The 25,601-nt window shown below is 41.3% G+C and overlaps 1 protein-coding gene across 1 annotated transcript in view; it reads right to left on the reverse strand.

Annotated features, from left to right (window-relative positions):
• The window catches only part of IFFO2 (intermediate filament family orphan 2), a 37,966-nt gene that overhangs the window by 6,627 nt on the left and 5,738 nt on the right, over nt 1-25,601 (reverse strand). Inside the window, 4 exon segments of the mRNA XM_076356138.1 lie at nt 809-951; nt 2,698-2,838; nt 5,068-5,163; nt 5,461-5,521. Of these exon segments, the coding sequence (XP_076212253.1) occupies nt 809-951; nt 2,698-2,838; nt 5,068-5,163; nt 5,461-5,521 (441 nt within the window).

Raw genomic sequence — 25,601 nt, forward strand, 5'->3', positions numbered from 1 at the left:
ACCCGTATTCAAACGCTAGGAAAGTCAGACCTACGGCGCTTGCTGAGGCTTTTCTCTGCCAAAAGAAAACGGCAGAGACCCTCAAGAGTCTCACCAGGCTGTGGCCACCTCCATCATTTCTAGAACAGGAGAAGAGAACAGCAGGGCACATGGCCAACCGGCTTCCTGAACTGCTTTGTGTAGCACCAAGGTGCAGAGTCTCTTCTCGGCTGCTACAAGCTTCCTAACACTTCAATTTGGGGTAAAGCGTTAGGCAAAATAAATTGCAATTCTTCTAGTTTGGGAGGCCAGACTTTGCAGCAAGTCTTACAACACCGACATTCTTGGAATCTATAAACTGTTGTCCACTGCTAGAACTGATCTTCCAGCCAGATCCACCCCACCACTACCATTTGCCTATAGCTCAAGTGAAAAATCATGCAAAATACTAGAGCAGTTTGTATCGATTTCGAACTGAGCTTTCAGCGACATTGCCAAATTCTATCCAGCCCAAGCAGCAGCAAGGTTCTTTCCAAAACTCTAGAAATCCAATATTCAGCCAAACATACAGGATAGACTCAAGTTTCGTACTTTTGGTTTTTGTTGCATGTTTCTTCTTTTGCTACTGTTATAACAGCATATAGTAGTAAAACTAGATGTTTGTATTTTTTATATTCTCTATAGTTCCCCCTACTTATGGGACGAACAAAAAAAATCAGTTAATTTTATTTGAATTTCCAGAAAACCGCACCATGCCGGCAGCTCAGGTGTTCTGGGACTAAGCCTGCATTTCAGAGTAAGTTTTCCCCACGTTGCCCACAATACTCACAGCTGATTAAACATACGCTTCATTTCATCCGTGATGTTCAAAGAACAGCTGACCTCATCGTCCGAGAACCTGCCATTGTCTCCATCCTGTTCAGAGAGGTCATCATCAGACGTGAGCTTGCGTTCTTTCTTCTTGGAAGCCACCTTAATTGGAGAGAAGAGCAGTAACTAGAAGGTTCAACTGAGGTGCTGCGCCATGAGGGGCGGAAATAAAGAAGGAGAGGCATTAGGTTTGAGCAAATATAACTTCATCAGTTCCCAGGCAATTTGGGGATTGCTGGTATTCAAGACAGGAATTGCATCTGTTAATGAGTGGTGAACACAGAGCACAAGGAAGCAGTTCAGAACGGCGAAGAGCAAAGCAAGCTGCAGGCTGCCAGCGCTCTACAGATGTTCATCTGTTCACTGACACCAGTCTATGATCTACCAGAGAACATGCAGAGGTTAGAATGATACAGGGTAAAAGCATAAGCTGGCAGGAGTGCCCAGGCAGCAGGCTTGAGAGCAATGACAGAACTCTCCCTCTCCTGCCACCACCACAGGCTGTTGCTCCCAGCATTGAACCACCATGAAAGAGCAGACGGGAAGCCTTTCTAGATAGCCTTTATTTCAGGGTCATTCCCAGCCCATCAGCAGAGGCAGGCTGCTAGTCTTCAGGTTGACAGAAGAAGGGTTAACTGAACCATGAAAGTGCCTGGACGACCTCAAAGAAATGAAGTTCATAGACGTGCAGAGAACTCAAGGGATACCCCTGCAAAGGGCACAGAGGATCACTTCATCTGAGGACTGTGAACATAAAAGATATTCACAGATGGTGCCACAGAGTCACAAACACACAGTCCACTCCCAGCCTACTGTAGTTTTTCCTCTACTTGGCATACAAGCCATCCCTTATTGGTATTGTTCTCCGTGCTGATCATTTTAACCGCTGCATGCTTGACCAAAAGTGCGCTTTGCAGTTACCTTTGAGCAGAAAGACGTAACAATTCTACTCAATGACAAGAAGGAACCACTAGCACAATGCAATGGCTCAACATGCTAGAAGAATAACTGTCTTCAATAAGGAGATTTGAATCTTTTGGGATACAAAAGGAAAAAACCATCAAACATTTAGGCAACTTCACTATAGCCAGAAAGCACAACCAGTAGAGACCACAAGGATTATTTACAGTGTTTTTGTACAGCATTCAGCACACTATATGGCATCACTATACAGAGAAAAGCATCAGACTTATTGAAAGACTGAACAAGACACATTTAGATCAAAGTAGAAGGAAGCTGGGTCAATCACAATTGGAATTGCAGTTATGACAGACCAACTGCATTGGGAGTTACAGGTTTGCTCCACGCAGAGCTGTAACTGCTTGCTTTTGGAGCAAGTTAAATGACTTTCCTACTAGCACCAAGGAGCCACAATAGCTCAAGGAAAGCAACTGGAGTTTCTAGTCTCACAAAGCAGTCATAGCTCACCACCACAGAAGCGTTATTTCTGGCCACGGAGCTTGGGCCAGAAATAAGAACATTCAGATGACAGTTCTACAAGCTTAAAACCTCTCACTTGTGAAGGGAACAAATGTGAGGAAGCCATTTATACAAACCTAGACCCTGTAATGCTTTTTTCCCCTGCATTCATTGTAGACTAGCATCAGACTAACAGCATGTCTTAAAGGTCATCCTGAGACTTCTTTTTTTAAACTCTCTAAATTTTGTGCTCTTAGTACTACAGCAGCTTCTGCAGAAGAGAGCTACACTTCAAGACCAAGAAAGAAGAAAATACGTCTACATAAATTTCAAGAGAAGGCAAATGACCTGGACCACACTCCTCAACACTGCTCCCTCTTGTCCCCTCGCTTCTTGTCCTACCCTATGGAAAATTCATGGCCTAATCACCTGGAATATCTTGGAAACGTCTTCAGAGTTGCGCTGCTGCGCTACATCACACAGCTTGGCTGTGATATCGATTCGCCGACAGATGTCCATGTCCACCTTCATGGCCTTTTCTTGAATCTTTGTGTCCAGGTCTGTCATGGGCTGCAGGAAGGACAGTAGTGATTATCTTCTATTATTATACAGTTCAGGAAAGAAGAGATACCCCACAGTATCTCTCTAACCCCAGGGCATACCATTCTTAAACAATATTACATCTTGTTCTCCGGGAAAGGCAGTACACGCACAATCTAAATAGACTAGACAGCTAACAATTAACATTCATATCCGATTCTAATAAAATTTCAACTCAGAGTGATTTGCCATCGAAAAACCTATACCCACCCCAAAACAACTGCTAGATGTGGCAACAGTAAATTTTATGGGACAATAAAGCTTTAAAAATGGAGGAGAAAAACCCTGTTGAGCATGTGCAGAATAGAATGAAATCTAAAACCTGGTGAATACGCAACACTTTCCCCGCTTTCAGACAGAAAAACTGTGCCTGCAAGGAGAAGTTGCTTTTAAAACAGAATCCAGGCTACTCAGCAACTTCATACATGCCATGAAAACATAAAATTGAGACTGGATCTAAAGAGATCCATGAAAGCTTGTAACACAGAAAATACTCCTCATTGGCACTGACCTGGCTTCCAGCCTAGCAAAAATTCTACATGAAAAAATATTTTGTCTTGCTTCACTCTGGGCAGTAATTATAAACATAACTTAAGAGATACTCCCACTCAGACAGTACAGCTGGCTCCTTATGAAGAAACATTGTTCCACAAAAAGCATATTTTCCAGCCTAGACGAGACTTACTCTGTTGGAAAGTACCACTTCAACAGCTAGGCAACGCTTCCACTTTGACCAGAAAAGCCGAAAAACCCTTTGCAGAGCTTTTTCTTAAATACCAAATGCCCTTTCCAAGGAGAAAGCTTTGGGGGTTGGGGTTTTTTTTTCCTTTTTTTTTTTTAATTATTAGAGAGAGTTCTTCTCCAGCCCCTGTCAACCACCTTTGGACAAGTTAGAGGTTTTTGTTTTCCAAACACACTGAGAAGAAGAAACCTCTGAACACTGACACACTCTGAACACAATCTTATCAACTGCATGGGTACCAGTGATTCTCTTGCAGGAAGGCAAGAGTCACATGCCAACATTTTGCATTTCTCTGCTCTAAATATTTACACAGTGGGATCCAAAACAAGCATTCTCACTGCTTTCCTTCGGCTCTCTTCTACCTTACAGAGTTTGCAAAGCCCAAAGCACGCTTCCTCTCAAGTCGAGGAGGATGTTTGCATTCGCCGATGCCTTTTTTATACACACTGAGCAGCTTTTCTTCCTCAGCGAAGAAGTAAGTCCTCACAGTGACACAGCCCTAACAGGTTTCTCCCTTTCACACTGCCTCTAACCAAGCATGCCTATTCTCGATTAAACACCAAAAGAAGAGACAGCTAATTGCCGAATTTCACGTGAACAGATCTAGTGGCCCTGAGAGAATGTACTTGACACCAGGGAGTGGGTTCTGCAAGCTTATATAAAGACAGAAGGAAGCAGTTCTACACAAAACTGCAGAATAAATAAGCATAATAGGACATATTCATTAGACAATTGGCATCAGCACTACTTCGGTCTTATAGAGAAAGGCACCTTACTTAATGTTCGCCTGGCTTATCTTTTTAGATATCTGCATGAGTACATGCTCTCAGTATGCCTAAATGTAAGAAAATTATCCGGTCAGGATAGTCAGTATCAAACGAGACATGAGGAAATTCCTGAGAAAACAAGTTGCTTGTTTGGTTCTTTTTTTTAAATTTAGATTGAAGCAGCACTGGAAACAAAGCCAGACACCTGAACCCGTGACACTGCGTTAATCTCTTCAGAGCTTTCATAAAGGGAGTTGGGAAACACATACAGCGCGTTCCTTTTTGAACATTACTTTCTTGCGTGACTCAGAGCAAAGCCCCCCTTTGTTAGCAGTACATGGTGCTGCACGGTGATGAACCCTTTACCCTAACCTGCGAGTTCTCCAACATTTTTTTTTCCACAGCTGCAGGTCTGAACGCTGGCACTGCCAGCTGTGGAGAACGGGGAAGGGAGGGAAGAGTCCAGGTTATGGGCTAAGCAGCAAGTTAATGCATCTCTACACAGACCAGACAGGAAGCAGGGGGAAGGGTGATCTGTCTGATGCATTAGATCGTAAAGGCAGCCATAATGCTAACTACAAAGCAGCACTCACTAAGACCATAACCTTTTTATGAATGAAGCCGTTTGCATGACACACACATTTCACAAAGGCAGTGGGAGTTGGCCACTCTGCTCTCCAGTGTACTTACATCACTCATCAGACCCTTAAAGACCACAAGTTCTGCTTTCAGTCTCTCAATCTTTTCGTTTAACTCCTCTTGGAGAGCTTCCGCTTCCTGCGCCTCCTGCAAGAGAAAGCGCACAAAGAATTAAGAGGTAATAGGCCAACATATGCTTCCTCACTTAACCTGAGCAGGGCTGATAAGGCATGTCACCACCCCCACGTTTCGCTTTGTCAGAAACTTCAGCACCTTCCTGCTTCAGCTTCCAAACATTAACACTATGCTCTAGCATACAGCAACGCAGTCAGCTGCTCTAGCTACAAGACAGTTTTTTAATGAAACAAATTCAAATAATGGCTAGCATAAAAACAGGTGCAGAGAAAACCTACACCTTTCAATACGCACTGTTCAAAAACTTACCTCTCGCAAGGTTTCTACCATAGATTCCAGACTCATTCTTCTTGTCAGTTCCTCTTCCCATCTGAAAGACAAGATTTGCAGGCGAAGTGTTAACTATGGAGAAACGTAATTTTTTTTTTTTTTTACCCCCAAAATCACAAGTCTTCTGACAGCTGTAGGATGATGACAGTTATTTGAGATGTAAAGCAGATGGTCCCCCTCACTTGTACACCCTCAAACCAGTAACATTAAGTCTGTAAGAGAGAATAAAAGCTAAATCCACTTTCAGTGGGATCACTACTCTTCCTGCTCTCCTATGCAACATTTGGTTGCAAATAAGGTGGGAAATCTTCAGTGCAAAAAAGAAAAAAAATCAGCTGAAGGTAAGTTATCAGAATCAGCAGTCTTACTATTTATCTGTTCGGTCCAATCAATTCATACGTTTATGTGCCTTCTACATCAAAATCCTCAATAATGTACATGCCTCAGTCATTTCCCAGCACTACAACTGCAAGCAGAGTACTCAGACGAGCATCCTTGAATGAATACACTGACTGCTGCTACAGTACTCTAAGCGTAGAAGAAAAGGAATTACAGTTACAAACTGTATAATTAAACCTCATACTACAAGCATCATTATGTTTGAGTTCATTATTGGATTAAGTGGATTTTAAGCACCGAAACCCTTTAAAGAGCAAAAACCAGTATTTGACAATACTAACTCGAAAGCTAAGATTCTTGAAAACGTGACGATACGCTTTCATACGCATGGATATGGTTTGAGGTTGGGGGGGGAGGGAGAAAGTAAAATGCGTGCCACTCTTTTCGAATGGGTAGCAGTGCCACACAAGACTTGTCCAGCGTATTATAACAACAGGAATTACACCCCTGGAAAAGAAACTTTGGATACCACATGATTAAAAGCAACCCTGTGAACGTAATCTCTGAGTACCATCATGATAATTTCCCTTGCCACTTCAACACTTTTTATAGTTTAACTGAAAGTGGCAAACCACGGGCCCAGAAATCTATTAAATCCAAGCATTCTTGAAAATACACGGTTAAATCTGCCAAAACGCATCGTTTCATCCTATTTTCAAATCCACAAAGAAATCTGGTGGTGGCTAGATTGCGGGATATTGCCACTGAGGCAGCTGATTTGATGCATACATAATCACTGTGCTACTCGATGCACCTCTGCATTCAAAGTGCAAATTTAATCCCATCTGAAATGGAAGCCAGGGCGGACCATTTCAGCGGGGAAGGACGCAGGCAGGCACAGTGGTATTGCAGTTTGCTGTCTTCAGGCGCGATCAGAGGCACCTGAACGGGTTACATCTTAATGCAGCAGCAGCAGCTCCCACGAGCGCAGTGCCAAGATGACACGCTGGCTGCAGCCGCTCTTTCCTGCTATTGTGGTGCAGGAATACCCAACGCAACAGCGTGCAAATTCTCCATTGTACAGCTGAAGTTTGATTTATGCCGGAAGACTTGTTGTGCATCTTTTTACCAGCAACGATTTACTGCCAAGCAGAGTAAAATATTTAGGCTGAAATTTGCATTTGTCATCAAATGTTTTAGCTTGTATTTCCATATCCTATTTGTTTTTGACTACTAATTACACGTACATTTCTACAAAAATAGTAACTTCGTTTTTCAGATTTTAAAGTCAGGAAGGTGAAATTAATTAAAGCAGTCAATTATATTCGCAATCTGTAAGATGGTCTCCTTCTGTTACAGAAGGAGTGTTGCATGGCTTTAATCATTCCTCCTGGTCTTTCTGCCAGCAGGCTGTCATTTATGGATGGAAGTCAAGCAGACATTGCAAAAACTGATATGCTGCTTCTCAAGGTTTTAACTGTTGAAGTGAGGAATACTGGCTGCATTCCGGTTATCCTGCTGTATTATTTGCATCCCCACAGCGCACTGTGCATTCTGCAAAAAAAGGGATGTATTTTTGGAAGACGTATCTGCATATTTTTACTGACTATGCCAAAAGCTAGCAAAAAGGATTAGCATTCCTCCCCAGCAGTTCAGCCATTCTGGGCAGCTGCCAAAATTACGCATCTCAAAGTCTGCTCAGACTAACCTTCCTCATCCTGCAGAAATTCCAGTAGTTCCATTTCTTTGTGCCATTTAAAGTGCATTTTGCAGAACAGCGATTTACAGCCCTAATTCCCTTCCATCAAACTCAAGACGGTGTCTTCAAGAGAAGAGGAAAAGGATGCCTTCTTTTACACACATACACACCCTCCCCACAATTTCTGTGTTTCTCTTAATTACAGGAACAATAAAACAATCAGGTAATTTTTAACCAAAAAGTTCATGCCTAACAGAAGGGAATTTACACTGGACTGATAATAAGGGTCCTGCTAACCATTAATATCACATTCTTAACCTCAGAGCCCTTTTCTCCCACCCACTACCAAGCTGATTAACCTCATTTAACAGCTAAAAATGCCAATCTTACTTTCTCCTCACACTTAAACCTTAGACTGTTTGTAGCAAAGAGAGGAAGGAGACGGATGTGAAGGTAGAGGATGACAATAGAGCAGAGGATTAATTCTCCATTTAAACTTCCAAGGAAGTGAGACAATTGAAAGATTGCTCATTCATATGATCATCCTGTATTTGCTGTAACACCCAAGACTTTAAAAGGGACCTTGGCAGCTCTGCTGCTACACATTCCAACAAATGCAGTGGTAAGGAGTCAGCATGCCACTGAAGACTAACTACGGCTCTGACGTCTTTAATATTCAACATACTCTAAATTATTCTCCCAGTAATCAATATCTTTCTCTTCAGTTACTGTCTAAAAGCTTAAGAGTTAGTCTTCCGCAAGCCTTAATCCCAGCAGGCCGCGGATGCCCTCTGCTTCTTAGCAAACAGAACCAGTGACGCCACTTGCGTGTGCAGTCTAAAATGTCGATGAAAGGGACCAAAGCTTGGTGCTCCCTTCATCTCAAGGAAGAGGGAAGCACCACCTGATTAATCACCTCCGCAGCATAAGCGGAGCAGACAGGTAACTCCTTTGCTGGATAACCACAGGAGAAGCAGCGGCAGGAATGACCAGGACTGTAATACCCCAAAGCGAAATGGCTGTACACACTATAGGCTAAAAAACCCACCAGTCTTCACATATTTGCTGCAGGATATTAACTAGCCAGCTGCTCCTGCTGCTCTCAAATACACTTAATTCTTGGCTCAGATACATCAATTGCTATGATTTCCAGCTGTATCCAAAAAAAATCTTTTTTCTGACCCAGAAAGGCAAGCGTTGCCATCTAAATCTACCAGACTTCAGGGCTTCTTGTTATATTTTCAGGTATTTCCTTAAAAAAAAAAAAAAATCAGCAATATGAATTTCAAATCTAACCAAGCCTTTTTCCTTCTTTCCCAGCCACCAAGGATGTTTTAGTTCTAACCACCACCTACCCACCCCCCAAATAAAGGGCTAGTCTGAATTTTGGAAGCTATGGATCTATTCCCCTTTCACCAGATGTGACGCGTTACATTCCAGCGGCATTCAGTCATTGCAGCTTCAGGCCCCAAACTGCTTCTGCAGTCATGTCTTACATAGCTTAGAGGAGAACAAAGGATGCTGGCTTTAACGGGAATAGCTACATTACAAGGATATTAGACAAACAAAACACATGAATAGTCAGCTAGGATTAACATTGCTTAAAGCGGTGTTCTTGTAAAGCTGAGTCACACCGCAAACTTGCATGTTTCCTTTGAAATTAGAAGAGTAGCTACCAGTTCGCCATACTAACATCTTCTACACCAAAGAAAGCTGATGGAGACATCAAGAACTGGATAGTGTCCCTTAAAAGCTTCTCTAAGTTTTCAAGGCTTAATGTTAATGAAATTAAACTGAGCAGTCTATGTTGACACAAGCAGCTTCAAAACACTTTCCTACTCCCGGAATACCTGCATCAACTAACACAAACATCTTCCTTTCTTCTCTCCCAGTATCAAGCCAAGTTTAGGAATACTGACCAGTGAAGAGAATTGCCCACTGGAGCAGATTCACAAAACCTCTTTAGAACAGAAAGTTAGTTTTAGAGAAGTTTGCCTTTCCTGTTCAGTAATTTTCTTTTTAAAACCCAGGATTTTTAGATGCAAGTATGGTATTATTTAGACACCAGACAGTGTGCTTACAAAATACGCCAGGTATAAACCTACTGTTTTAAACGTGGTTTTGCTCAAGGCAGAAAGGCACAAGTAGACCAGTTGATAGCTAATGATGCCTGATGGTATCAGCTGCACTCTCTCTTTCATTTAAAATATCCCTCCCTCAAGGAAGCAAATATTCCTCAAATAACATTTAATGACAATACCTTTTCTCCATAAGAAAAACTCTTTAGGAAGACAAGACTCTTCTTCCTCATAGTTTTATACTGAGTCATGCAGAGAAGAAAACCACCAAACAGAAACAGAACAACAGAAGACATATACAGTGGTCTAAGTTTTTCCATTGCCATTCTCTCAGGTACTGACTCTGAAGCTTTTCACACCATTTTGTTATTGTTGGAGTGTCTTCCCATCAGGTTGTGAGGAGAAAAGCAGTAACAGAAAGGAGAACCTAATAGCTCTTGAGTGCTTAAGTCCACAACAGGAAACAACAGTGGTGGGTTGAACAATGACTATAAAATGCTCACAAAAATATTAACAGCTAACGATTCCTGAAAACATAAACATACTGAACGGATGAACTGTCAGTGCTACTTCAGGGAACAGCACAATTGTTTTTTCTTGCACGCTAAGACACCACTACTCCATTTTTGGCACGAGATGCACCCAGCCTTGCTCATCTGTTGGATATGAAGCATCTAAGATGCGTTCTCTGATGTACCACACCTGCAAGAAGATGGAAGAAAACATCCATGCTATGGCAGGACCAAGTAATTACACCTCCGGCACTACCTGGGAGTGTTGGTGCTCTGCCGTCACAGGTTAGAGACACAACTTTGTGCTCCCGTTCCTTTGCGGCAGCACTGCTTGTTCTTTTGCGCGTCCGGATCTTTTTGACGCCCATACGTTGTTTACAGGAACTCCGAACGGCAAGGCGTACCGCACTGCTCACCAGCGCTGGCATGAGATTTAACACTTAGCATGCACAAACCTAACCGATTTAAATATTTTGCATTACTCATGGTCATTACATGCTGGCTCTCACTGTGGGTCTGTAGTAACATGCCCACTAATCCCCTCTCCAACACCTAGATAATAACTAACATTACAGTTTAGAACTCTGGTTATTATACACTGATTTCATTCGAACTGACTTAACAGCCCATCAGATGTACAAACTTAGGTTCCCACACAAAAGGATCCGCAGCCTAATCCTGTAATCGGCCAAGACGGAAATTTGGGCAGGGCATGCTGTTTGAGAGAAATGTGCTGTGGTCGTTTGGGATAAGAAAGCATCATGGTCAAGACTTTCTGGACAGACGTAAAGAAAACTTCATGATACTAAAATCCTGCTGCAGCGTCAGTCTCTATTTAACCATTTGCCAGATATCAAATGGTGTTTCTTAACTGAGAGAAGAACCTGCATCTACAATCTCACTAAACCATTCCTGATACTAGAAGGCAGTTTGGGATTGTAAATACAAATAGCCACCTGCGTGTTTTCATGCAGCTCAAAAGAACTGGACCATGCAAGATGGATTGCATTTTAAAAAAAAACCTCTACGAAGCCTTCATTATTTTGTTAAGAAAAAAAAAAAGAGAGAAACAAAACAATGCACCATTCTCTCTGCTTTTAGAATCCTTGCTTAAGAGATCATTTTCCTATCCAGTCTTAGTTTAGCACTGAATTAGATATAAGGTTGCATTAAGCAATTAGCTTATTCACAAATGCTACCTCTTGTTTAAGTGAGCATTTTTAAGATGCCGTAATATAGGGATTCTTCCAGATTATCCCGAGCACAGACCATTTTGATCCCACATGCCCTGACTTCTTATTGGAGCAAATTAAATGTTAGTTGATGGGCTCCATGTAAAACATATTAATTTAATGTGAACATCCGATTCCATTAAAGCCTGGCTGTAACACAACGGCAGCGGCACTCTTGAATGAAGTCATGTTTCTTGCCTGTTGCAAGCAACATCCTTCTCCACAGAAACTCTTTGCTCAAGTAAGTCATTGCAGCATCAAATTTCCAAAACATCAGAGCGACGGAAGAGTGCGTATCCTTGAACCTGTAGCAATGGTCTAGATGATACAGGTAAAGTCACCGCATAGCAGAACTTGTACCCTTTGCACTGTTAATACTTGGGTGTTTCATTATAAGGAAGGGTTAATATTAAAGTCCTATTCTAGACTTGTGCTCTTCTTAAAACAGCATACAGGCCTTTGAACAGCAGCAATTGCTTGTGAAGAGAATTACTAAAAGGACTTACTGTACAGAAAAACATTGCATAATTATGCCTCCCGATTCCACACACCTGGAAAGATGCTCCAGCCTGTTACTGGAACCACAATAAAAATAATCTGCAAGTTCATTTGTGTTTTGTTCCTGACCACACGAGGTGTTTCAACAAAAGCCGCGCATAATGTCACAAGAGGTCAACAACTTCAAGTAGAAGCAACAGCCATGCCTGCATTCCTTTATGAAGAAAATTATGGTGCTTTTAATACATTAGGAGAATCCACATATAATTGTGCAATATTCACAGCAACATTAAACACATTTTAAGCTACACAGCTACAAGTCATACGCTCCTGCATGACTTATTCTTGCAAACAACACTGCATTAAGTAAAGGCCAGTTTTAAGTCTGAGGTGTCTTTGGATACTTGGATAAGCTTTGGACCTCTCCTTCTGTACTTGCACCCAGCCTCAAACACGGAAGTCCATTAACAAAGACACAAGACACTTATTCAAAATAGGTCTAACACAGCGGGTGAGGCTGCTGTTGGGTGTTTTCACGATATTTTATACAACTTCCTGACAGAGAAAGCACCTAAGAGATCTCCTGTCCTTGCCAAGGACTTTGCATGATGCAGAAGTATCAATTATGAACTTCAGTTATTTTCAACCTCATAGCTAAACAAGCGAAGAAAAAAAAAAAATCCTTGAAAGTCTTCCATTTACCAGTGCATCCAAGGCTATTAATGTTGGTAGTCTATTTCCACATCACATAGTAGCAAATTCACTTGAAATACTGCTGCCTTAAAAGAAATAATGATTTTTATTTTTTTTCCCCACTGTAGGTAGATTGAGAAATAGTGCAAAACGGATAAAGCCATCAAGCTCAGTGCTGCCCAGCTTTCACTTTAAGTAAGGCCAAGTTCAGAGAACCATCTTCCCTGATTGTCTAACTGCTCTTGACCGATGAGCTTCAATTCAGCCTGCTCTCAGAACATGGAGGTGTTGGAGCTCTGCACTGAACAAGTGCCATGCAAAGAAGTCTTTTATTTTCCCTTGTGTTTATAACCTAATCAGCATCCTGGTTTCTAAGCCATTCTGCAGGAGAGAGTCCAGAACTTCTGCAAGTAGGTAAGTTACTTTCAGCGGAAAGAAAAGGTTTGTACAGCTTCCTCTTTCCCCGCGTACTGCTCGCTCTTTGCTTCCCTAAACCCGTTTCATATTCTCCTGAAGAGAAAAGATCAGGCCCATGACAACATAACCCAAACCTGCGTATCACTGACCTGCCTATTCTGCAGCTGCAATTGATTTTAAATATGGTTAAACCCATGAGAAGTGTTCAAAACCACAACTCCTACCAGCGATGGCCACGAGTACAGCCTCTTGACATGAACCTGATTAGGTAAGGTAATTCTTTTTAGTGTTTCATGCAAGCTCAGAGCATCTTTACATTTCTGCAAAGCCCTTTTGCTACTCCCGTTCATCTCGGGCATATGGAAATCATAACTGCTTTGGAGGAACAGAGTTTTTACAGTTTACGGAGCAAAACCACAAAAGGTCTCTATCTATTCAATCTTTATTTATAAAGTATCCATACTCTAGAATCAGAGTATAATTAAAAAATTAAAATCACATTTTATCACTAGTGTCCTCCACACCTTAAACCATTGCACTGATCACAGGAACACAACCATTTCCTGCAGCCTTCAGAGAAATGATTTCTGGTTAGTCATAAACTGTTCCGGCTGGGAAGATACCATCAGATTGCGAATTCTCAGAGCAAGGCTTATGATGTAATTCATGATATAACAACTAATACCCAAGCTAAACTAAACACTGCTTTCTGTATCCTCCCCTCATGTTTGCCAGCGTATCAGGACAGATTTACAAATTTGTGCCCAATCTGTCCCAGCAACCACAAACACAAGAAATAATAGATCAAGCTGCATTTACTTCTCAGCAGAGTGGTGGGCACTGACAGGCTGCAGCAAAGCGTTGCAGGCAGAATTAATGCTAGTTGTATTCCCCTCAGCACCAGCAACTTAATTCATTTTTCACTCCTGTCAAAATCTTCATGACAGTGTTTACAACCCCTGAACAAATATACATCTCTTAAGCATGAACAAGTAATTCTGCAGTGTGGCTCTATTGCAGTTTTTGACAGCTGAAATGCAGGTTTTTTTCGCTAGGTATAGCAGACCCCGGGGAAGGGGAGAGGGATTTGTTCAGTAACATGAGAAAGCGGGGACTGCCTGCCTTCCATTTTCCAGGAAGCTTAGCGGTGACTGAAGCTAGCCCAGAACTGTTTCTAACAAAAGAGCCTTGTGAAAAAACCAACTCGGGCAAACACAAGGCCTACAAGTTTGGTCCGTGGGCTTGCTTTGGGGCGGGGGGGGGGGGTTAAGGATTTACTCTGTGCAATAAAGGAAAAGCAGCCAAGAGAGCAAGGTAAGGACAAAACAGTCTACAATTAGAAAAATACCAACAGCTCAAGACTAGGCAAAGACTTAAGAAGTGGGGAGGGGGAAAATGTGCAACACAGAAGAGGAACCGCGCAAAAGCCTACCTCTAGGAAGTTCCCCACTGCAAAAGGGAAATGTTATGATGAACTTTAGCCTTCCAATTACTGAGATCAGCCCATAGTTTTATTGAGACAGCCTTGCAGCTATCACAAACGCATCATAGACATGTGAGCTGCAAAACGATTAAATTAGCTAGGATATCAACTTCTAGCAAGCTGCTCTTTGTCATTAAGACAGGCAACGACTATTCTCTACGCCAACAGGATACCCAATTTCAACGGTTAGTCTGAATTCAGCAGACTGCTGGGGAGCGGGGCCTTCCAGCGCCACGTCTCTGTGCCTCCGAGATACCTGCAGCAACATTTTATTCTGAAATCTCAGACAGACAGCTTGCTTGACAAGTCAGCTCTGATTCCAGGAATATGATATAGCCCACGCATGGCATACTAAATATGATTAGGTCTAACTACGAAACATCTGATAAGATTTATACCAAAACACCCATTTGACATAGATCAATATAGCATGACACTTTTGGCAAGATGAGAATCAGCGCACTGCATTTTGGGCTTCTTTTTAGCTCAACTGTGCAGAATTAAGTCATCTTTGTAAATATTTTATTGTAGCCTAGGTAGAAACTACATCAGCCTTCCTGGGACAATGCTCAAATTCTCGGTTCTCTTCCTCTTGTATCAATTTTAAGTCCAAGGCGTTTCCCCCATTTTGTAGGTATATCCGCTTATTTTTTTTTCCTTTCTCTCTCTCTATATATTTCTATTAACAATAAAAAGGAAATTTAATAAGATGGACACATCCTGATTTCGCCATATTGGAGGACAGCATCATATTTCCAAGACTATTTCCCATGCTGCTATTCTTATTTACCTCTGACAGGTCTCACGGTGCTAAAGAGCATTCACCGTGCCAGCAAGCCACCGACTAGCACAATTACAAAACAAAGAGGAAAAGGAGAACTCGAGCAACTAATACAATTGGGAAGAAATCCCGTTTCTACAGAGATCAGACCAGTGGTCTCAAAAGCCGTCGTACTATACTCTCATTTTTAGCTCATAGCGAGGCCATGCTCCTGTCAGTTCTGTCTGATCAAACTATTTTCTAGAAAAAACAGCAGCACTACACTCATTTCTACACATCCGTATGGCAAGCCCTTATCTCATTTGCCACTGAAGTATACAGAAGAGCTCTGCACACCCTAGGCCTGCAGAAGACAACTGCAAGAGCAGCTTATGAAACAGCCAAGGCAAAGAACATTACATTCCTGTATATCTGCAGTTACGACAACAGTTTAAGTAATTACTCTGATTCATTTTGAAACAGGTAATCTGAAAAGCACAGGATTACATTACTGTATAGCGCTGCTAGCTACAAGTTAATTATCAAATACTGAATTCCCATGTAAGGAAGTCTCTAGCAAACATAAGTACTACACATCTCATGCAATAAAAGACAGCTGATTGTGTATATACATTTATTTTACAACTCTGCCTATCAACAAGCTGCAATTTTATAGTATTTAGTATGTCAACCATTAGGCGTTTTGTCCTAACACTTTGGCGCAGGCATACATATAAAATTGCTGTAAAATTCATCCAAGTAAACTCAGTACTCCTGACTAACGACCATCCGCTTAGAAGAAAACGTTACCGAAATACAGTGGCAGATGCTATAAAACTTAAGTGAGGGACAAAGAACAGAACAGAGACTATGAGCTGAAGAAAAGTACTGACTTTTTCTGGTTTTTTTTACTTCCTGCAAAAGTCAAAAAGCTGCCCATTATTCTCCACTCCTAAGAAACTGCTTTACGTTTATCTACCCACCTACGGTATGGCAGGGGGGTTAAATTTCATTACGTGGGCCTGACAGACCTGTACAAGCATCTCTGAACAAATGAGAAGCAGAAGCTGGACATCTTGAAGTAGTTTTTTTGCTAACCCTGCAATAGCAGGGCAGGAAACAGTAGCCCATCCAGTGCTTTTAAATCATATTGCAATTATTGCATAGACTATTCACCATCTCAAATTCTTTCGGTCAACACACAGAAATAGCCTGGTACAAGTGCTAATGTGAGAAACTTGTAGAACTGCAGTCTCCTGCACTGAAAAGGTCAAAACAAGCTTTCAGAGACCCTGCGCAGACAAAAGGGAGTCTGCGCGAGGAGTATGAACTGTGGAACACAGTATGCTATTATCCCGGTGTCCCAGTAAAGCCATGTGATTGCTTTGGACAGCTCATCTCCAACATCCACATCATTACTGAAATAAACACAGGCTACAGTAGAACAGAACGAGAAAAATTTCTTCTGTGAACTGGAAGTTGGGTTGTTTATAAGGGAGTTACCAACAATACTTTGGTGCTCAGTTTCAGCAACGAAACTGCACAATGAAAAGGGATTATTATAACTGACTCATGTAATAATCACAGAAAAATCCATCCATTGTTTAGGGAAACTTAAAAATTGCTTAATGCTCTTAATTTAATCGAATGTATTTAAACAGCAGAAGATAGGCACCAGCATGCCTGTCCCAGAATCTGAAGTTTCACTGGCTTAAAAACAAAACAAAACACCAATCTTATTCCAGGCCTTCAATACAGCTTTAATAGTTTGCTAAGATGCAGGACTACTAAACATGAGTACCTTAAGAAAAAACTCCACGCCACTGTAAACTGCACACTAGGTAGTGTTAAGCAAATATTTGTAATAACTAAAAGCTTTTTGCAGCCTGCCACCAAATATGACTTTCAACTCCTATCCTCCGTGCTAAAAATTTAACTAGTGATCTGACCTTGATATACTGTGGTTTCTAAAGCAGGGGGGTCCCATCCTGTTTCTCTTCTCCCTAGCGCACTCACTTCAAACTCTTAGTCCTTTACCTCCACTTCAGCACATGAATTTTAGAGGAGTAATATAAACTACCCATTAATAAATCTAACAGGTCGGTAAAAGTATTATCAGCACACATGACCACGTCAGACTTGGACATGACTTGTTTCTGAAGGCAAGCACTCCAAGAGCTTCATAGCTTCTACATAAAATCCAGTACACGAGACTTGAGCTGTTTTTTGAGGTTCATCCCTCTAGCAGTGCAAGAGCCACCCACATTTTTCCACAGATAACTATTCCCTCACCTTTTTTTTTTTTTAACCCCTAATTCTCAGTTCTCTTTCCCGTTTTTTATCCCCAGAACGCAGGAGACACTTCAAGAGCCGATAAAAATATTAGTACAGAGGAGGGCTTTTGGGTGGGAGGAAGAAGAGTAAGAAAAAGACAGCATACAATAAAACAGATTTGAAATCTACTTTCAAGATCAGTCAAGATCCCTAATGAAGTCAAGAACGCTTACTGTAACAAAGGAGTATAATTCTACATAGTTCTAGCCTTGCAGCGACTTTAAAAAGATCTCATAGAAGCGTGCTCTAATACACACCGTCACCATTTTAAAAATACATTTGTATTTTTATGGTGCTCAGGACATTTCACTTGTCATTTCTCGCCTCCTACTGCTGCTAAGGACTCTTAGCAAAATATAGACACCTTGCCAAGAGTCTGGCAGCTGAGGAGACAAGTAGTTACAGAAGAGATTTAAAGCCATAATAAGACCTAACACTAAGCTGTCGGAAAGTACAGGCAAACTTCTGTGGCATGAGCTTCCTTTCTATTTTCTATAAACACCTAATGAAAGCTTTCATGAATGTCCTCCTGGAGGCTGCCAGGTTAAAGTAGTGCATTATCTCAGCTGATGCGCATGACTACATGGAAGATTCTTACATCACAGCTCTAAGAGAAGTAATCTAGCAGGCTTTTAACTACAGGAAATTTTTCCCATGTAGGGTGAGGATTATTTCTTTTCAGAACTGCCTTACGACTTCATGGCAATCTGCTACGAAGAGGAAAACCTGAGTGTTTTGAGCACTGCTGTTGCACTGTGGGTCTCCTGCTCTCCAGACGGAGCAGGGATTTTCTGGCACCAGAACATCTGCACTCACGTTGAGTCTGGGGGCTACAAGTTGAGTTCCACCAAACGGATCCCCAGCTAGATCTCTCATAAAGAGGGGTTTTCACAGCAAGCCAGCAGGAAGCCCAGTATTACTGGAGAGCAAACCAAGGATGTCTGCCTGATTTCCACAGTTAACAGCTGAAAAAAATCCTAGTTAAACTGATAGCCTTTCTAAAGGATCTGCTTTCAGGAATACATCAGGCTAAATAGCATGTGTCACATTTGGGCTAGCTGGTGACCTTAAAAGAAAAAGAAATACGTCACTAGCACAGCACAAAATGATCAGAGACAGCACCATTTTCAACGCCTACTGCAATCTACTAACATATAAACCCCACCTCCTTTTCAACAGATATTCCCATCTTCTCTCATTTCAGTATTCAGGCAAATCATCCATTTCGGGGGAAAAACTGCTCCATTTCTGTAAAGAAATACTGAACTATGTAATGAAATGTACAACTCGCTAAGCTTAGCTGTTAGAATGTAACCTGTACTAAGTTCAAAACACTGGTATTTTAACATCGTCTCTTATAAAAGGTCTTCATTTGACTGACCGATTTCACGAGTAAATGCTTTCTACATACAGCCATTCCCTTCACTAGCCGTGTTGTAACCACCCTGCTGTTACCACCTCAAACTAATTCTGAAAGGCTCTGATAAGACCAAGTGATAATAGATGGGGATTACTCTTCTGTGGAAAGGAACCAGAGACCCTGCTGGAATGTATTACCACAACATTTTCATTCGCTTCTGCAGTTCTTCAGCCTGAAATGCCAAGAATAATTGCAACTTGCAGCTAACGTGCTCACTGCTCTCCTTACCTTGTCTTTAGGTTTATCTCCATCTGCCCTCCCTCTTCCTCCACAGCCTTTAAGAACCAGCCTCAAAACTGAGAGCTAGAAGTCATCTTAATCTCTGCCCCAATACTAAATACTTTTACTGAACTTAAAGATCAAGGAAACTGTTTATTAAAATGAGATAATGCTTATCTGCTTTCAGGAGGCAGGAAGGCAGGTGGGATACATACCTAGTATGTAGCAAAGTCTCCCAACAGTGCTCCTGTATGTCCATTCTCTTACCTACTTTTTAAGAGTTTTATTACCTTTGTAAAGGTAAATATATTTAAGTGTAGCTTTTATGTGCAGTATCAGGATTCTAAGAACACAGGTATTAATAAAGGGTAAGAAAAAACACCTGCTCTTCAAAGGCCCCTATGACACTTCAGGAAATACACAGTACTCCTGACACGGTCCTTCAAGAAATGTAAGAATGCTCGCTCTGTTTAAGCTGCCTTAATCACTTCTAGCACAATGGGCAGATTAATATAGTTTAGTATTTCTAGTTAATTATGGTGAGTAGCCTTTACAGAATTACCATTAAACCACAGTACTATGCCATTTAGAGGGAAGCAAATTAATGAAGATGACAGCTAGGAGGATATCAAATTCAAGCTTAGGCATTTTTAAATATTTGCACAAAGACAGATCAGTCTTAAATTCACCCAAACATAGCAGTTGTTTTTGCTGTCTCGGTTGCATGAATTTCCAAGAACATAATTGTTTAGTACTTGAATTCACAGGGAAACAATGAAAAAAACCTTGATGAACACTGGCCCACACTGGAATACCCTCGAAGATTCTAGTCCCAAACTTACTGAAGCCTCATCTAGTCTCTGAAAGGGAGTAAGCTCAGTTCGCCGACTGCTGCAAGGAAAGGTGCAGTTAAGTTTTCACAAATGAAATCCAATTTTAAGGCAGTCTGAGACACTGCAAGTTTTTATTAGTGGGGAGTATAAACTACTGGCAGTGGCAACCCCGTGCTATTTACAGAGGGGAAGAGACGGACAGCAGAAGAGTTCCAGTACAAACTTGGTTTTAATGCAAAAGGCCAGTGGAAAAGGAACAGAGTGACTGAGATGGTGACCTCATTCCCCTGCCTTTCGACTGCCCTACAATTACAGGAGAATTAGGCTGAGTCACGGACCCAAACCCCACCTAAATCAAAGCCCACTCAACAAGAGAGCCATGCTAGCTCACCATGGGGAATAAATCCCTGCCCATGGGTCTAGAGCCATATCTCATTGTGAATTTTATAGGAGAAAGATCAAACAGTAATTAATGCTTCACTGAAGGCTGGAGAAAGAAAAAGGCTGTACCTGCGAAGATAGGATGACACCTCCTTCAGGGCTGCAACAAAACGACAGCAGCTCAGTGCATCAACACCTAGATCACAGTACCCATAGCAATAAGGCCTACCTTAACACGACGACTATAAGGCTCCTATGATCCCCTACATAAAATAGTAAGTAGAGAAGACAGTAAATTCCTTCCAGCCATTGAAACTTAACAGGGAAGAGTCTGACTGTAATGCATATAAATGGATAGAAGGATCTAATGCCCAAAAAGGGAAGAGAAGCTATGAAGGAAAATGGGTTTATTTGCAGATTCATTACATGCTGCCACCAGGAGCTTGCTGTCCTTCAGGGATAGTTATCACAAAATGAGCTTACTTACGTCCCACAGCCATTCTTGAAAGGATAAAATTCTGTACAGCATCTCGGCAAGTGGGACTTCATTCCCAGGGTCACTTTGTCCTTTTTAACAAGAAAAGCTGGTCTCCCACTGACAACCGGCAGTTCTACGCTCTGGTTAAGAATACAGATTAGTGGAAAGACATTTTCCAGGGCATTAAGGAGTTCTTAAGTGCTTTGCACTCCCTTTTCCTCCCTTTCTTTAAAGAAAAAAAAAAAGAGGGGGGGGTTTTCAAAATTGCACGGATGACTGAAACAGTCAAAGGTGAGGTGATTCTGGTATAGTCATTTGGGAAGAAAAAATTCAGCAGAAGTTAGGAACAGAATCCAGACTGCCCAATGCTTCATCATATGGTTAATGCCTTACTGAACAGGTTAGAGGGGGAAAAAAAGATTTTTTTCGTACCTGCAAGGGGGGATTTTCTTGTAGCGGTTTTAGTGACAATAGGTTTATGAGCCCTTAAAATATTCCCACTACGAGTCAATATTAATGCACCCATGCCATTCTACAGAACTATGTAAAATTACACCAATACCTAGTATTTTTGTTAACTAGATTTGACTTGTCAGGACTTGACTGCTATGATTGAACAGACACGGGCCTATATTTAAATTCTGTTCTCTGTATCAGAGAAAGCTTCATTTAAAAAAAATGACATAGTTCGGTTTTCTCCCCTCAGAAACACGCAGGCAAATTTTACCTGTAAGGATCCACAGACAGAAATACATTTTCCATTGAAACCACTGATTTGGAATAAATACTGAGCCAGGATCTTTTTGATCTCCAATTCCAGCATGAGTCACTGCATGGACTAAACACATCTACTGTATTTAAGGGTAAAGGGGGATCCAATCCTATTATACATCATCGCTTCCTTCAACATCTCTGTTCTCTATGTTAATGAGCCTTTGTAAATTAATAAGTTTTCTTGCCCACATGAAGAGGACTAAGTTAATTCTTCCCTGGAATTCCTCTTTTTAGTATAAGGTCTGTGAACTGTCATGTTTTTCAACCAATGTTGATCTCTGCTTACATATACAAAACCCCCATACATTTCAAAGCAAACAAAACTGGGTTTGTAATGCAGTGGCACACCAGTGGATTGATAACCGTACAATACTGAACTTTATCTGAAGTCTACCTGTTCACAAAGGCTTTGTAATTTCTATTCAGATTCGTGAAACCATTTAAGATTGGGAAATCAAAGCATTTGGCTGGTCCATAGCACCAAGAGATTTGTGAAGTTACATGGAATTTAGGCTCAGGCTGCCAACGCCAAGTTTTGCTTTCGATTGTATTTCAGTGCAAATTCAGAATAAATCCACTGAAATTAGCATCAGGTTGAAAATTAAACTTGGAGCCCCACTACTAAGAGCAGCAATGCAAGCCATCCGTTCGGTCACACACAGCTAAAATCCTTCGCTAAAGCAATGCACGTTCCAGACAGAAAAAGCCAAAAAAAGGGACAACTGAACATTTCTCCAGTGAGAACAAGCTCCAAAATGCAGCAGTGGGCTTCCGTTTGAAGCCATGAGACAGAAAGCAGATGTGACTAGGTTCAGTCCCAAAATCTACTTGGAAGGGGATTCAAATTAACAGTCTCTTGGGGGAAGCGGGATACATCGAGTCCAGCAGAATGCTTCCAAATTGAGCCCAGTAACCATCAAGTCACATGTAGATGAGTTAATGTGGAAATGCTTGAACAAAAGCCTGAAGAAATGCATCATCTGTGATTCACTTTCACACAGTAACAATGCAACTAGTCCATGTTCTGTGTCATTAACAAGCAGGACGCATCATTAATGGGCACAGAGCACCATTCTCTCCGAGCTCTCTTGATGTTCTTGTTATTGAAGTAGATCCAGAGGCAGAGTTGATGTCATTTTTGTATGTGGATCAACACCACTTGCAGCAAATAAAACAGAAGATTCCTGCACATTTTGAGCTTTTTTTTAAACAAATGCTAATAATTTCATTTTTAAAAGGCTTTTGAAACTAAACACCTTGTTAATCCAATCACGGTAAAAGTATATGCCTCCCAGTTGCCGCGTTCTGCAACAGTCCTAGAAAAAGTCACCGAGTCATTCTGACATTTTCACAAACACCTAGCACGACCTGTGCAATCCAGGTAACACACTAGCAGGCACTGTTATATCATTTTTTCAAGCCTGCTTTGAAGCAGAAAGATCTAATAAGAACTGTTTCTAGATTAGGTGACAGCCAGGGATTATGAAACACCATACACATTACTTATTTCTTTGGCATCAAAAACAAATCCCACCCTCCTAAATGACTCCTCCTTAATCAGCAGGCACGGTCATTGGACATGAGGAAAAATTTCTTTACTGAAAGAGTGGTTAAACATTGGAACAGGCTGCCCAGGGAAGTGGTTGAGTCGCCATCCCTGGAAGTATTTCATGTAGATGAGGCACTTAGGGACATGGTTTAGTGGGCACGGTGGTGTTGGGTCGATGGTTGGACTCGATGATCTTAGAGGTCTTTTCCAACCTTCATGATTCCATGATTCTATGATCTCTAGGTCACTAACTACCGTCATTCACCTCTAACCCTAAACCAAGGCATTTTAACAAGATATTTGAAATTCAATAATCTATCAGTGTGTCCAAGCTACCGCCATACTACAATGATCTTATTTTTGCCCCCTATTCTAAACGTATAATAAAGTGGAGGCAAGTTCCTTCACTTCAGATGCATAGAAGCTCGAGAAAAACGTGACCAGGATAACACCAGCACATGAAAGCAGCCAGAGAGCATTCATACAAAACGAAACTGGAGACAGTAAAACATAGAAAATACCCTACAGAAGCCAGGCATATGGTGGGGTAGAGCAGAATGGAGTTTGAAAACCAGTTTAAAAGCACAGCCGTGCACTATACGATTTCCCTGTGCTTTGTTTACTAAGCAAAATCAGTCTCGTCCCATTTATTACTTATCAGTTCAGGGTTCTGGGAACAAGATAATCTTTTAGTTCCGAGTGGTCACAAGGCTGCAGAAGACCTTCAGTTAGACTAAACGGCGTACAGATAAATAGTTAAAAACTTAACAGTATGTTCAAAGACCAAGCTGGAAGAAATCTCTTCCCTTCTTCCACAAACAAAAAGGCTGGTCTTAATGCTTAAGAAGGAGACTTAAATGGTAAAGAACAGCATCCTGCAAATATTTCTAGACAACTAAAAAAAAAAAGTAAAATAAATTTAGTCACCGAAAAGAATATGCAGGAAGCCAACATAAGACCTGGCAGAGCATCACCACAAAACCTTAACCACAAAAAAGCAGCTGTTGAGCTGTACATGGGTTCAGTGCTTTCTTTAGCTCCAAGCCCAGCACTCAAACTGCATTACTGCAAGGAAAGCCTACGATTACAGATGATGAAGAGCTAGAAATAACTTGTTTCTGTGTTTGTTTTCACCTCAGCCCTAAATTGCAAGGGTCTTCAGAGATTATTTGGGTTTAAGATCAGAGGTGTTTGGGGGTTTTGCTCCCAGACCTACTCAACGCTTAAGCTGTGCTCTGGAAATGTGGTGTTTTGCCTTCAGGAAGTCCGAAGCTTCCCACTGTGAGTCACAGGAGGAATCAAAAGGTAAATTCAAAAATATACACAGAAAGTCCTGTGGTTCCCTTGCAACAGAGGAAGCTGTTCTTTGAAGAAGATGGCACCGATCCTGGCCCAAGTTTCTCTGAAACTCTAACCACAACACGAGGTGGTGATTTTTCTCTCCACCACATCCAACCTAGTTCATCTGCGAATTTATTATTTTAATTAGAATTCAGAGCTAATAGTTAGCCAGAGATAAAGTTCAGAATAAATAGCTAACTTGCACAGCTAAGACAGCTATTTCCAATCAGTCATAACATATCTTAGCCCTCCCTGGTTGCTCCCATTACAAGCCAGTTTAAGTAAGGCACACACAGAGATTTATCTACTTAAATACTTAACAAAGTACAGCCCCGATCCCACTGTGGAGCACTGTTAGAAAGCAGGATGAAAGGGAAACGTCCTCCACTCCTTCCAAAACTTCTCCTACATTACTACAACCCAGAAGTCCCAGTTTCTAGCTATACCACAGGGAAAAGAAAAAAAAAAATCGGAGATTTGTTAAAGTGCTCCAGGTATTTGTGTATCTCGTAAATGGCATCATTTAAAGAAAAATGTCTGACACCCAGACAAACGTTCTTAAAGTGCTTAATTTGCACAGCTCCAAGCACTACAGCTTTCCAACCAACAATGATAAGGGATGTATAGTTTTGTTATATGGCCAAGTTTTTTCACATTAGACAATTTTATCCGTTCTTCACAAAGAAAACTTACGTCCCCTCGGTGCAAGTAAAAGTGTCTTTTCAAGACTGAGTCTCAGGTTTCACCAGAGCGAGCATTTAACATCAAACTTCACATCTTGTAAGGGGTATCCAAAAATCTCTAATACCAGGCTGCATGACTGCTTTGGAAGCAGTAAGGAACACTAAATTTCAGTGAAAAGCCACACTGAAGCATAACTACCCATGTAAAACATAAAAAGAAAAGCAGAAATACCAGAATTAAATATATATATAGATGGCTTTACACAGAGACTGCATTATTACCAGCTCTGTAACCAATTGAAACACGGACAGAGGTCTAGTGTGCTGGTTACATTCTTCTATAGGGATAAAAAAATTATTTGTTTTTTATTGGATCTATGCGTAACATTTGCATCTT

This window comes from Aptenodytes patagonicus, chromosome 19 (assembly GCF_965638725.1).
Source record: "Aptenodytes patagonicus chromosome 19, bAptPat1.pri.cur, whole genome shotgun sequence".
NCBI classification, from domain to species: domain Eukaryota; kingdom Metazoa; phylum Chordata; class Aves; order Sphenisciformes; family Spheniscidae; genus Aptenodytes; species Aptenodytes patagonicus.